The sequence below is a fragment of the Cervus elaphus genome, chromosome 23 (assembly GCF_910594005.1).
Source record: "Cervus elaphus chromosome 23, mCerEla1.1, whole genome shotgun sequence".
In the NCBI taxonomy this organism is placed as follows: Eukaryota; Metazoa; Chordata; class Mammalia; order Artiodactyla; family Cervidae; genus Cervus; species Cervus elaphus.
Window position 1 is genome coordinate 64557337 of NC_057837.1, and position 12522 is coordinate 64569858.

Consider the following 12522-nt stretch of genomic DNA (forward strand, 5'->3'; position numbering starts at 1 on the left):
GGGGTACTGGGGTTTAAAGCTCTGAGTTGGGATACCTTTGCCAGAGTTCAGAACATGTGAGAAATCAAAGTGGGGAACACAACCCAAAGAGGCTCATTTTGTGAATACAGAAGCAAGGGAAGAGGAGGGTTATGAACATGGTATGTGCAGTCAGCATCCTGACACACAGAACCGACTTGGCAGGGTCCAAGTGATACCTTTTTTAAGCATTTTCTACTGAGATGTTTATGGTATGTCCATGATCTCTGCAGTGAATGTTTACGGCAAATGGACCTCTTAATACCACTGTTAGGGGTGAAAGGCTAGATTGACTTCATTCAATGAAGTTATTCAAGTATTTATTTAGCACTCTGCTAAATGCTGGAGTAAACAAGAAACTTCGTCTCAGAATGGTTTGAAATGGTCAAAAATGAACTGTACATTTGCATATAGCAGGACTCTTAGTTCCTCTATTGCGGTATTCACCAGTCCTGGCAGTTATTAGACTGGGTGGGGAAGGTGACAGATGTATCCCTGAAAACATAGTCCTCTTACCACAGGCCTCCAGAGCAAGGCTGTATCTTATAAGTTCTTTAAGCAGTTACTGATCCTCTCATTTATGGTTAAGTCTTTTTGGATAGCCCCTTGTTTTCCCCAAGTTACATTTTATAAGCCTGTGTTTAAAATAAAGTCTCATATTACTTTTCGTATGTATTACTTTAATTTTAATAAATGGATATTATCCAAGTGACATGTTATTAAACTGCTTCAGATCCTTTTTGTAAAAGGCATAGTTTATTATATCAAACACTCATTAAATAGATTATAAATCCATATGTTTATAGATCCATTTATATTAAAATGGTGAATGATCTCATTTATATGGGAAAAAGTAAAAAAAAGCTACAAGGATATATTGTGCAGCATAGGCAATATAGCCGATATTTTATAATAACTTAAAATGGAGTATAATCTATAGGAATTGTCAATTACTAAAATTGCACATCTGAAACCAATATAATATTGTTAAGCAACTGTACCTCAGTAAAAAAGTCACAGTAAAAGAAAAAGTTTATTTTTTAGAATCTTATTTTTTAGATTAGTAACTTTTTTCTGCTCTTATTGGATTTAAATTATATGATATGAAACACGTGTTTGTTAGTGTACATAGATGTCTTTCTGAAAGTCTGTTAGGTTGATTTATGCTGATCAAGTTGGATGTTCCCCCTAGGGGAGGTGTGCCCTTTTGGGGAAATGGCTGCTCCTTAGATCAAATGAAGATTGTGGATAGAAACACGGGTAACTATCGATAAAGCAGGTAGCAGAAAGGAAGCAACGTTTCTCTTTTGTTCCAGTGATGTCCCAGAGTCACATGGAGGACAGAAGTGAGAAGAGGGTTGGATTAAAAGAATGGGAAAGGAAGCGCACACTGAGGAAGGAGGGATTTGGGGAGTCCTGGGAGCTGTCTTGTAGAGAGGTAGCGTGTGAGGGTCTAGGTGAAAGCATTAAAGGTTTAGGAACCTACTGTTTGCATCTAATATCTGTAGAGCCCCAGCCTTAGCATCATGGATTAAAAAAGAATAAAAAACTTGTTCAAGGCACAATGAAGTAGGTGTTGAGATAGAGCAACTGGGGGAGGTATGACAGGTACAGAATGGTGCAAATAAATCATAAGGGGAGGTGTGAGGAGGGACCCCTATCTGCAGTTGGTTTTTTTTGTGTGTCAGTTGGGTCTGAAATCTTTTTTCTTGAAAACATTTTGGCTGCATCGCATGGCATGCAGGATGGGATCTTACTTTCCCCAGCCCTAACCACTAGACTGCCAGAGAAGACCTTTTAAAGTTGGTTTATTTGCTTTGCAAGTTGTTTTTAAAAATCTTTAAAGTTTATTTTCCTGCATGAGCTAAAATTATAGGAGGGAGAGTCTTGAGATAATGGTTGCTCCCACAGTGGTCAGTTGCCACCCTAATATATTTGTTCAATAAGCTTCAGATTCTGTTCAGTAAATTTTAGTTAATTGGAGGACATTGAAAATGAGTGGATATTTTGGGGAGAACCTGTTTTTCTCAGAATTCTTGGGTCTGAAATCCTGCATTATGCCACCATCCTCTCTGGTTCTTGAGATTAATTGGAAGAGGGAGGAGAAGGGGGAGGGCAGGGGAAGAGGAAATCCTGAAAGTGAAGGCAGCCAGCTGTGTGGTATTAGTGCTGCACTGAGGCCTGAGAAGGAAATCGTGTGGGACTTCCTTTGTGGGAGCTCAGGTCGGTGCCTGATTTTGAGATGAAATAATGACTCTTAGGTGCTGCCTTTGGGTTAGATTTAATCCAGGGGAACTGGCAGAGTTTCTACGTCATGATTTACTCTACTATTCAGTTGTGTGATTGAGAAGGACGATACTGGACTCTAATTTCACTCTTTGCCTGGTGTTTTCTGTCCTGCCTCATTTCTGTCTGTAGCAGGGGCCATCAGAGCTTAATGGTGGCAGAACCTCTGCAGACGAGGTGCTCCCTTTATTTCCTGTAAAGTTATTCTGTCTTTCTGGTGCTGCTGGGAGGAGGCTGGGAATACAGTGAAGTCACTCCCTGTAGACTCATCTTGGGAAGGCTTGGTCTGATCTTTCTGCCACTCATAACCTCCTTGGTGGTTTTGCCGAGGCCAAGCATTGACTGGGCAGTCTGGTGGGCAGAGGCTGTAGCCAGAGTGGAGAGCCCTGGCTGCTGGCATTGGGTGTCCCACATGATTGACTCACAACTAGTGAGCAACTTTTAGAGTTTCTTAAGAGAGTCATTTAGCAATTGGAAACTTGGGAGTACAATGCTGTGTTATTTAGCCCTTTTCACCTGGCGTGAGTCTTTGGCAGTGGCAGTTAAGCATCATTCTCCGTGAAGGCAGCCACACCTGGTAGCCTTGTTAGATCCTCGGTCTGTGTTGGAGTGAAGGAAGGATTTTGCTTCCAGGAAGTCTTTGTTTGGAAGCCTTCTCTTCTCTGGTGAGTTGACCTCAGCTCCGCCCAGCTCCCCTTTTTTAAGGAGGTGTTAGAGCCACTTGCCTGTCGGGGTTTGTACCCCTCTGCTCTGCAAGGCAATCTCTCTAGAGGAAACTGAAAGTAGATTCACATTTACAACAAAATGAGGAATCATTCCTTCCTGTTGATCTGTGGTTCTTTAACTTGAGTGCTCAGGCAGGCGTATCAGGTCCCTCTTCCTTAAAATTATGCATATTCTTAGGTCCTGTGCCCCCCAGTTCAGTCTCTTTGTTCAGTGCCTAAGTCTTCATTTTACCAGGAGATTCTATGGAAATGGTCTTATTTCTTGAGTCTCTGGCTGAAGCAGTTACTGTTTTTTGTTTTCTTCTTGCTGTAACTGATCCTGCGTTTGAAATGTGGGAACTCTGGGACTGTGAACAGCTTTGACTAGAGAGAGATAGACAATTTAGGCCCATACATGCAGGTGCTATCTTGGTTCTTACTATCTGTAGGGGGGTGAGGGGGGTTCCCTTTTAAAGTGACTTGGTAGATGATGGTAATTAGAACCACATATTGATCTCTTGGCTTCCCTGGTGGCTCAGCGTTAAAGAATCCACCCGCCAGTGCAGGAGACGTGGGTTCACTGCCTGGGTCAGGAAGAGCCCCTGGAGAAGGAAATGGCAACCCACTCCAGTATTCTTGCCTGGGAAATCCAATGGACAGAGGAGCCTGGCGGGCTACACTTCATGGCATCTCTAAGAGTCGGACACAACTTAGTGGCTAAACAACAGCAACTGTTCCCTTGCTCTGTGACAGTCCCTTTGCTAAGCAGTTTCCATATCTGAGCTCATTTCCTCTTCATACAAATGTGGAAAGATTGTTGCCATCAACCCCATTCTCATTTTTCAGATGAGGAAGTCAGCTCACAGGAGAAACTGCTTGAGGTTGCAGAGCACATATGTAAACAGTAGCATGGAAGTCTGAATGGAGGTCTGCAGGGCTCCAAGGTTCCTGAAACTGCAGTGGCCACAGTATCAGCCTGCTTCTCAGGAGCAGGGTTTTCCTTAAGCAGCAGGAATTTCAGTTAGGGCCAGGTGCCCGATGGGGGAGTGTGTGTGTGTGTGTGTGTGTGTACACGTGTATGTGCACCTGATGCAGTAGGGTGGGAATAGATGGTCTGCGCTTCCTGGAGCCCACTGGTGTCTTGAGAGCCCTGATTAGTGGAGACAGGCTCTGTCCCAGTCCCTGCATGGTGATCATAGGCAGTTCACTCTCCTTGCTGTGAATTCATCTGAGCAGTTGTAAATGGAAGAAGGGATTGTAATAGACGAGCAATTTGGGAAATTGTTGGCTGCAGAACCTAAGCCTATTATGTAAAATTGCTAAGAGGAGAAGGCTTAGGGGGAGGTTTGCCTGCAGACATGGACCTGTCCCATCCCCCAGCCCACCTTTGAGGCACATCTCTGGGAACCTCAAGACTTTGAGAAACAATGTTTGAAAACTCCTCTCCATGATATTATGGAATTCTATGACTCCTGAAGAATGAGCGGGATAGTAAAAAGGCCCTGAAGTCACAATTATGGTAGATTTCAGGAGCAACGTAAATCTGTCCTTTCCGGAGTCACCTGTGTATGCCTCTTTCCTTGGTCCTGGGGAAGATGAGCTTGCTACCAGTCTCAAGTTTTGTTCTTACATCCCTTCTGCTATTACTAACTTCTATAAGGTTGTCTGATATGCTGGGTTCTTAACCCACAGAGAGCAAGGCCAGGAAGCTTGGTTTCATCTGGTAGAGACTGGAACTTCTTAAGGGAGCCTGAGGCAGGTCGCCTTTGTGTCACTAATGTTCTCATTTTGAATCCTGTCATTTACATGTGTTTTGTTAATGTTGTTTGTGGCCGTGGGAGAGATCCTTGCCTGCCACCCTTTGGAGGATTCATTGGGAAGACGTTCTTTTATTTATTTATTTATTTTTTAATTTTTTTTTTTTTTTTGGGGAAGATGTTCTTTTAGTTATGCACGAAACCGTTAAAGTCGACTTAGAGCTTCTCTCCAGGTCTAGGCCACTGTTGTTTGCGGGCTGTGTTTCCTCCGAGTTATTGAAGCCCAAGTTAGCTGTGTGCATGATCAAGGGAGAAAGTTTCAAGATGATCCCTTGTAGTTCTTTGAAAGTAAAAAAAGTCTTGGATGGCCTGTTGGCATGCTTGATATATAAGATTTCTAAAGAATTGGGTTTTTTTAAGGTCATCACCCCCAAACCGCAATCCTTAGACTGACCAGAGCTTTGCTTTGAAAAGGGTCTGTTTAGAGTCCCACAGCATTGCTTCTTTGTTTGCCAACACCCTCACAATAGAGGCAGGAAGACAGGAACCCAGGCCTTTGTTGTTAAGTACTCATCAGTAATTGCTGATAGCCTGTCATCTCATTGCTTGCTTTAACCAACCAACTATATATCCTTGTATCTATCTTGTTTGCTAGCCATTTTTATGTGTTGACAATGCTTGTGACAAATAATCACTTAAAAAAATTTTTTTTAATTAATTTTTATTAGTTGGAGGCTAATTACTTTACAATATTGTAGTGGTTTTTGCCGTACATTGACATGAATCAGCCATGGATTTACATGTGTTCCCCATCCCAATCCCCCCTCCCGCCTCCCTCCCCATCCCATCCCTCTGGGTCTTCCCAGTGCACCAGCCCTGAGCACTTGTCTCATGCATCCAGCCAGGGCTGGTGGTCTGTTTCACCTTTGATAGTATACTTGTTTCAATGCTATTCTCTCAGAACATCCCACCCTCACCTTCTCCCACAGAGTCCCAAGGTCTGTACTGTACATCTATGTCTCTTTTTCTGTTTTGCATGTTGGGTTATCGTTACCATCTTTTTAAATTCCATATATATGTGTTAGTATACTGTATTGGTCTTTATCTTTCTGGCTTACTTCACTCTGTATAATGGGCTCCAGTTTCATCCATCTCATTAGAACTGATTCAAGTGAATTCTTTTTAATGGCTGAGTAATATTCCATTCTGTATATGTACCATAGCTTCCTTATCCATTCGTCAAATAATGACTTTTGTAACTGCCAGGAGTAAAATCAGTAGGTAATTACTAATTGTTTACAACAGTAGTTCTCAGACTTCAGTGAGCACCAGAATCACCTGAAGTCCTTATTAAAACACACATTTTTGTTTCACGCTCCCAAAGTTATTATTCAGTATATCAAGGGTAGGGCTGCTAACTTGCATTTCTAATAGGTTCATGGGGTTGTTGATGCTACAGGTCCCGGGAACCACACTTTGAGAAACACTGGAGTACAGTGAGCCAGGCGCTGTGTGAGAAACTGGTGTTAGATGTGGTCTCTATCCTTGGAGAGCCTGCCTTTGATTTGGCATCTGTCTTCTGTGTGAAGGCACCTAAGTGTGAGGCTCTGCAGACCAGGATCCAAATGAGTGAGAAGTTACAGAGGAGGGAGAAATCTCCAGGACCAGGGAAGTCAGGAAGGTTTTACAGGAATGTTGTAGTCTTTTGAGCTGAGCACTTAAGGATGAATGGCACATTCCAGGCTGGAAAACACTTTGATAAAGATGTGAAGGTGGAAATGTCCCAAGACAGTTTCAGTGGGTGGCAAGTAGCTAGTCACTTTGAGTTGTTGGGTATTGTATGCTAGTAATTTGAAGTAAGGTTTGGAAAATAATTGGGCTCATATTGCATTGGACTTTGACCCACTGAAGAGGAAGGGTTTCGGTAGAGGTGGTAGCCATTCACAGGGCCCTGTTTAGGACTGGAGGAGAAGGGGAGGTGAGGGGAGGAGAGTGTATAAGATGGAGGCAGCCAGCCAGGTGACCTTAACTTCACTGTTGGCATTATTCTGCTCCCAACCCTTGAGATTTATTTTTTCCTTCCATGTTGAGTCGTAAATTAGTTCTGAAAACTAACGATGTTTACCAGTGGTAAACCATTACATGATTACCAGTGGTTCATTGATAATCTTGACAAGATTAACTGTGGATTTTTTTTTTTTTTAAATTAACTTCCTGGAACCAGCAAAAGAGAGACATGGGTGGGTTCTAAAATGCAAAAGTTTGAGAATGTTGGTTTGGGTGGAACTAATGAGAACTTTTGTAGCTGAATGCCTTATTTGGACAGGATTATTTGGATGACCAGTTTCAATTTTTTAGCAGAGTGATTTTTGTTAGACTTAAAAAAAAAAGGAATAAAACTAACTGTAGCAGGCACCATTTAGTGCTTTGGCCTAGTCTCTGTTTTTAAACATAGTAACATGCAGGTAATTCATATGGATTTTGAGATTATTATGACCTCTAAAAGCATATCTTTAGCGGGTGGTCCTATTTCTTTTGAAGTTTAAAGGATATTACTATTTCTCAGCTCAGAAAATAAAGATCAAATAATAAGCAATAATTCACCAAGCAATAAATCTGCATTTTCCTTACATCTCTTTTTTAAAAAAATGAAAATATTGTTGATATAAAGTATTATATTGTTACAAGTGTACAATACAGTGATTCTCAATTTTTTTTTATTAGTTTTTTTTTTCATTTATTTTTATTAGTTGGAGGCTAATTACTTTACAATATTGTAGTGGTTTTTGCCATACATTGACATGAATTAGCCATGGATTTACATGTGTTCCCCCAAAAATATGGAACGCTTCACAAATTTGCGTGTCATCCTTGCGCAGGGGCCATGCTAAGCTTCTCTGTATTGTTCCAATTTTAGTACATGTGCTGCCGAAGCAAGCACTGATTCACAATTCTTTTTTTGTGTGTATTTTTGTGTTGATTCACAATTCTTAAAGGTTATACTCCACTTATAATTGTTATGAAGTATTGGCTATATTCCCTGTATTGTATAGTATACCCTTGTACATTATCTATAATCATTTGTACTTCTTAATCCTCTACCCCTATCTTGCCCCTCCCTGTTTCCCTCACTGGTAACCACTAGTTTGTTCTCTGTGTCTATGAATCTGTTTCTTTTTTTGTTATATTCACTAACGTGTTTTTTAGATTCTGCTTATAAGTGAGATCGTATAATATTCATCTTTGTCTGTCTGATTTATTTCACTTAGCACAATACCCTCCTTCAGGTCCATCCATGTTGCTGTAAATGGCAAAATTTTTTTTTTTTTTAAATAGCTGAGTAGTGTTCCAGTGTGTGTGTGTGTGTGTGTGTGTGTGTGTGTATCCAGATATACATATATCCATCCATCATCTCTATCCATTCATCTGTTGATGACACTTAGGTTGCTTCCATATCTTGGCAATTGTAAATAATGCTGCTGTGAACATTTGGGTGCGTGTATCTTTTTGAATTAATGTTTTTGTTTTTGTTTAGGATGTATATCAAAGAGTGGAATTGCTGGGTTATATGGTAGTTCTATTTTTAGTTTTTTGAGAAACCTCCATACTGTTTTCCACAGTGGCTGCACCAATTTACATTCCCACTAAGAATATAATACAGTATATCTTTCCATCTGTGTCATCTTCAGTTTCTTACATCAGTGTCTTATAGTTTTTCAAGTACAGGTCCTGTAGCTCCTTAAGTAGGTTTATTCCTAGGACTCATTCTTTTTGAAGCAATGATAAATGGGATTTTCCCCTTAATTTCTCTTTCTGGTAATTCATTGTTGGTGTTTCTTTACATTCTTAATTGTTTTACTGCTATTTGCTCTTGGTCTAAATTCAGTGCAAGTTTTAAAAATTTTAGTGTAACACCATGAAAATGAATTTTTTTGATGGATTTTGATCTGTGTAGGTAAACAAATCTATAATGATAAAGAGAAAAAAGGCAAACATACTACTATCTTGGACATAAGAAAGACCAATTGTGATTCGTAAACAATTTTTTAATTCCTGTAGGTTTATTATTGTGGTTGGAGCTCCTTTGTGTTTATGCTTTGAAAAGTTTTGTTGCTTTCATAAAACTACAAGTTAAAATCATATCTTTTTGAATTTTAGGTACTTACACTGTGAAATTTTATGATGGAGTAGTTCAGACTGTCAAACATATTCATGTCAAAGCTTTTTCCAAAGATCAGGTGAGAAATGTGGATTTATGCTTTTGTGGTATGCATAATGCTAATATTATAGTTTTGTTTCTCAAAGATGCTACATTTGTTTATGATGGCAAACACTTTCCTTCATCTGACATGATTTCTCCAAAAAGCAATATACAAGTTTTCAGATATTGTGAATGTTTCTCTCTCTTTGCCTTTTTCTTTTCATACAATCTTCTTTTCTGAAGTGCCAATACTTAAGTACCATTACCTGTTAGGTCTTTTTTTCAAAATGCCTGGAGATTATTCTTTTCTCTCTCTCCCTGTGCCCTGCCCCCAGAGCTTTTTCCTCTCTTGGGGAACTTGCTGAGTGCTTGAGGAGATCTAGAGATGTTTTCTCCTCCTCATCTGACTTTGCCTTTTAGCTCAGGACCATGGCTAGGTGGTGACGTAGATTTGGCAATCACTGGTGCTAGATGTGCCTGAGTTGAAAAGTTTGTTTTCTGTTGTCCTTTTCACCATCCACATCTGAGCACAGGTCCTGAGTTTTGACATTGTAAAGTGTTGCCTACTTTCTTCATGATTTTTTTCCCCTCTTAGTTTATTTTGCATTTATGTCTTAATGAAATAGCTGAGGGGAAAGATTCTGATCGTTACTATTATTTATCTCTGTGGGTGGTTGATGTGGCAGTATTTGGTAATGCCGGAACCTGTTGTTTTATGATCAAAGGCTTTTACTTTAATAAATTCTTCTATACATATTTAGCATTTTCAAAGCATCATGATACATGATATTGTTAAAGATAGCCTCAAAAGTGTTTTTTTGCCTTTTGCTGGTTTTCCTCTTCAGAAAATTGATAAAATTATAAAGCTTTAGCCCTGAAGATGTTTTCTCTTTGATCATTTGCTTTTCGGGCATCTCAGGAGCTACACAGCACTCTATAAATTATTTTGGCCTTAAATTTGGAAGTTTTTGTGTTAAGTTTGTGGAATGAGTTCATTTAGACAGAGGACTGTTTTTTTTTTTTTTTTTTAGAGGACTGTTTTAAGAACATGTCAAAAGCTGCAAGATTGTGTCTAGAATCTCCCCAAGTGGAAGGACAGGGCTCCAAATAGCATTCAGCTGCTGTCTCTGGTTGATAGTACTCATAGGGCCTTGACTTGGAGATAGGCACCTCACCCTGTGTGGACTGTGGGGCTTCAGTTCTCAGTTCCCAGTTGCCTCTGAGTGTCTCTTGTCATCTCAGACCTGGCAGGTGGTCAAGCACAGGCCCATGGCTCCTGTTTGTTTTCCTTTCCCAAGAGGACATACTGTTTTGGAAAAGACTTCTCAGTGAGGCCACTTACAAAGCAAAACTTCTTAAAAAATATTTATCAACTTTTAAAGCTTTTTTTCATATAGTAATGGCTGCTTCTTTTTTTTTTTTTTAAATAGGCATTTACTGCCCTAAATGGTTTGATAATCTATATTTCAGGGACATTATCTTTTTTTGTACTTATAAAAATATATTTGTTTGCTGTAGAAAATTTAGAAAGCACAGAAAAACACATTGAAAGTAAAAGTTGTTTAGTTCTGTCATCTAGATACAGTTGCTCGTAACATTTTGATGTATAGCCTTCTGTATTTTTTAAAAAGATATTTATGTATATACATATTTCTTTTCCCAATTTGAGTCATACGTTACTGTTCTATAACTTGCTCTTTTAACAAAATAATGTTTTCCTAAGTTCTATATGGGAATATAGCTTTTAATGGCTATGTAGTGTTTATAATATGTATATAACCAACTTTGTGTAACCAGTTTCCTAGTGGTCATTTAAAGATATTTGTAAGTCTGAGTACACAAGTCTAATTATTTTATTAGAAAATTTCATTTCTAGGAATTCAATGTAGTTCAAAAGTAGAATCGTAAGTCTTTTGACCCAAATTGCCAACCCCCCTTCGTGGTGGTTGTGATTTATATTTCTGCCAGCAGTTACTAAGGAGGGCTTGTTCTCAAACCTGGCTGCTTTTAGACAATTTAGAGGACTTGAAAAATAAAATTTCCTCCTAGGCTCTAACCACAAGGATTCTCCTTATTTATTATTTTTCCCCTTGGGACAAATTAAACTTTTACTCACTGAGTATTTAGACACTCCGTCTTGCTCCTGGCGAAGCTCTGTGTGCCTAGTTTGTGCTTGGTGCTAGGGGTCCCTTATGAGCTTGATGTGGTGGCCTCTGCTCGTCTCTTGAAGTCTTGGAAGGAAGATACATACACAAATAAACTTAATGGTAGTTTTGGAAACCCCAGAGCTTTCAGAGCTGGCTTTATTATGAGACAGTAGACAGTGTACTGGGAAACGAGATTTTAAAAGAAAGTAATTTAGGAGGAAAGTAACCAAGAAGTAGTACTTCTTCCTGATGCACACAAACTCAGTAGCTCAGGAACATCGTAGGATTGAGCACAGCCTTACCCAGTAGAGGAAGCAAAGACAATCTGTTACTGAGTTGGACGATCTTTACAGCTTTCCTGTTCAGCCACCAGTTACCAGTTTATTGGCTTCTTCTCTACACAGGACGTCAGCTTCTGAAAGACCCTGGGCCAGTGTAGTCACGCTTGGGATAACAGACAGGGCACGAAGGCATTTTCTTAGAACATCGCAATCAAAAAGATTGCTTCCCAGAAGAGGTCTCTGGGGTAGTTGTCTGTCCCTTTAACTACTTTCCAGTGACTTGTTAATCATAAGGGAGATAGCATTGTCTCAGAAGGAATTCAACATGACTCTGTTATTTTCTTTAAACTTAGGACTGGTTCTCAAACCTCAGCATATGGATGGATATTTTCAGTGGTGCTTTCCATTATGTGACCTGAAATATATCCTCTTTTAATTTCTTTTATCTTCATAAGTTTACAAAAAAACCACCTGATTTTTTATTTGCAAGTAATCACAAAGTGTGTTTCATCGCTATTTTGCTCATTTTAGAATATTGTGGGTAATGCTAGGCCTAAAGAAACAGAACACAAAAGTCTTCTATCATCTGATAAACGAGAAAAGTTTAAAGAACAGAGAAAACCCACAGCCATTGTGAAGAAAGACAAAGAGGACAAAGCCTTAAAGACAGAAAGGCGAGCCAAGCAGTCTGATAAAGAAGGAAAGTTAATCTGTGCTGAAAAGGGGAAAGCGTCAGAGAAGAGCCTTCCCAAGAACGAGAAGGAAGATAAGGAGAACATTTCAGAAAATGACAGAGAGTATTCTGGAGATGCTCAAGTGGATAAGAAACCTGAAAATGACATTGTGAAGAGTCCACAGGAAAACTTGAGGGAGCCAAAAAGAAAGCGAGGCCGACCCCCTTCCATTGCTCCTACTGGTGAGTTTCCCAGGTGTGCACTGCGAGAGTGTTCTTTTTGTGGCTCTTTGGTTCTTTATAACTTTGTTATTCAACCCTTTGTTTTTGTGACTGACCTTGAGTCATCCTGTCACCTGAAAACAAGTCATGTCCAGAGAGCTGAATTTTATGGGAGGCATATATCCAGAGGAACATAAATTTGGGAAACATATTCTTGGCTGGGCTCCTGAGGT

General features: G+C 39.7%; 1 protein-coding gene and 1 non-coding gene across 8 annotated transcripts in view; one reads left to right on the forward strand and one right to left on the reverse strand.

The window, feature by feature from the left end:
- PHF20 (PHD finger protein 20) overlaps nt 1-12522 on the forward strand; it is a 135891-nt gene that overhangs the window by 46591 nt on the left and 76778 nt on the right. For 6 of the 7 annotated variants that reach the window (XM_043884386.1, XM_043884389.1, XM_043884391.1 and 3 more), the window contains exons 5-6: nt 8924-9003; nt 11926-12310. In XM_043884386.1, the coding sequence (XP_043740321.1) occupies nt 8924-9003; nt 11926-12310 (465 nt within the window). The remainder of the gene's footprint in view (nt 1-8923; nt 9004-11925; nt 12311-12522) is intronic. The other variant, XM_043884392.1, reaches the window with a different exon arrangement.
- On the reverse strand, nt 7600-7706 carry LOC122682257. The gene has a single exon (XR_006337278.1). It is a non-coding gene; the product is annotated as a U6 spliceosomal RNA (small nuclear RNA).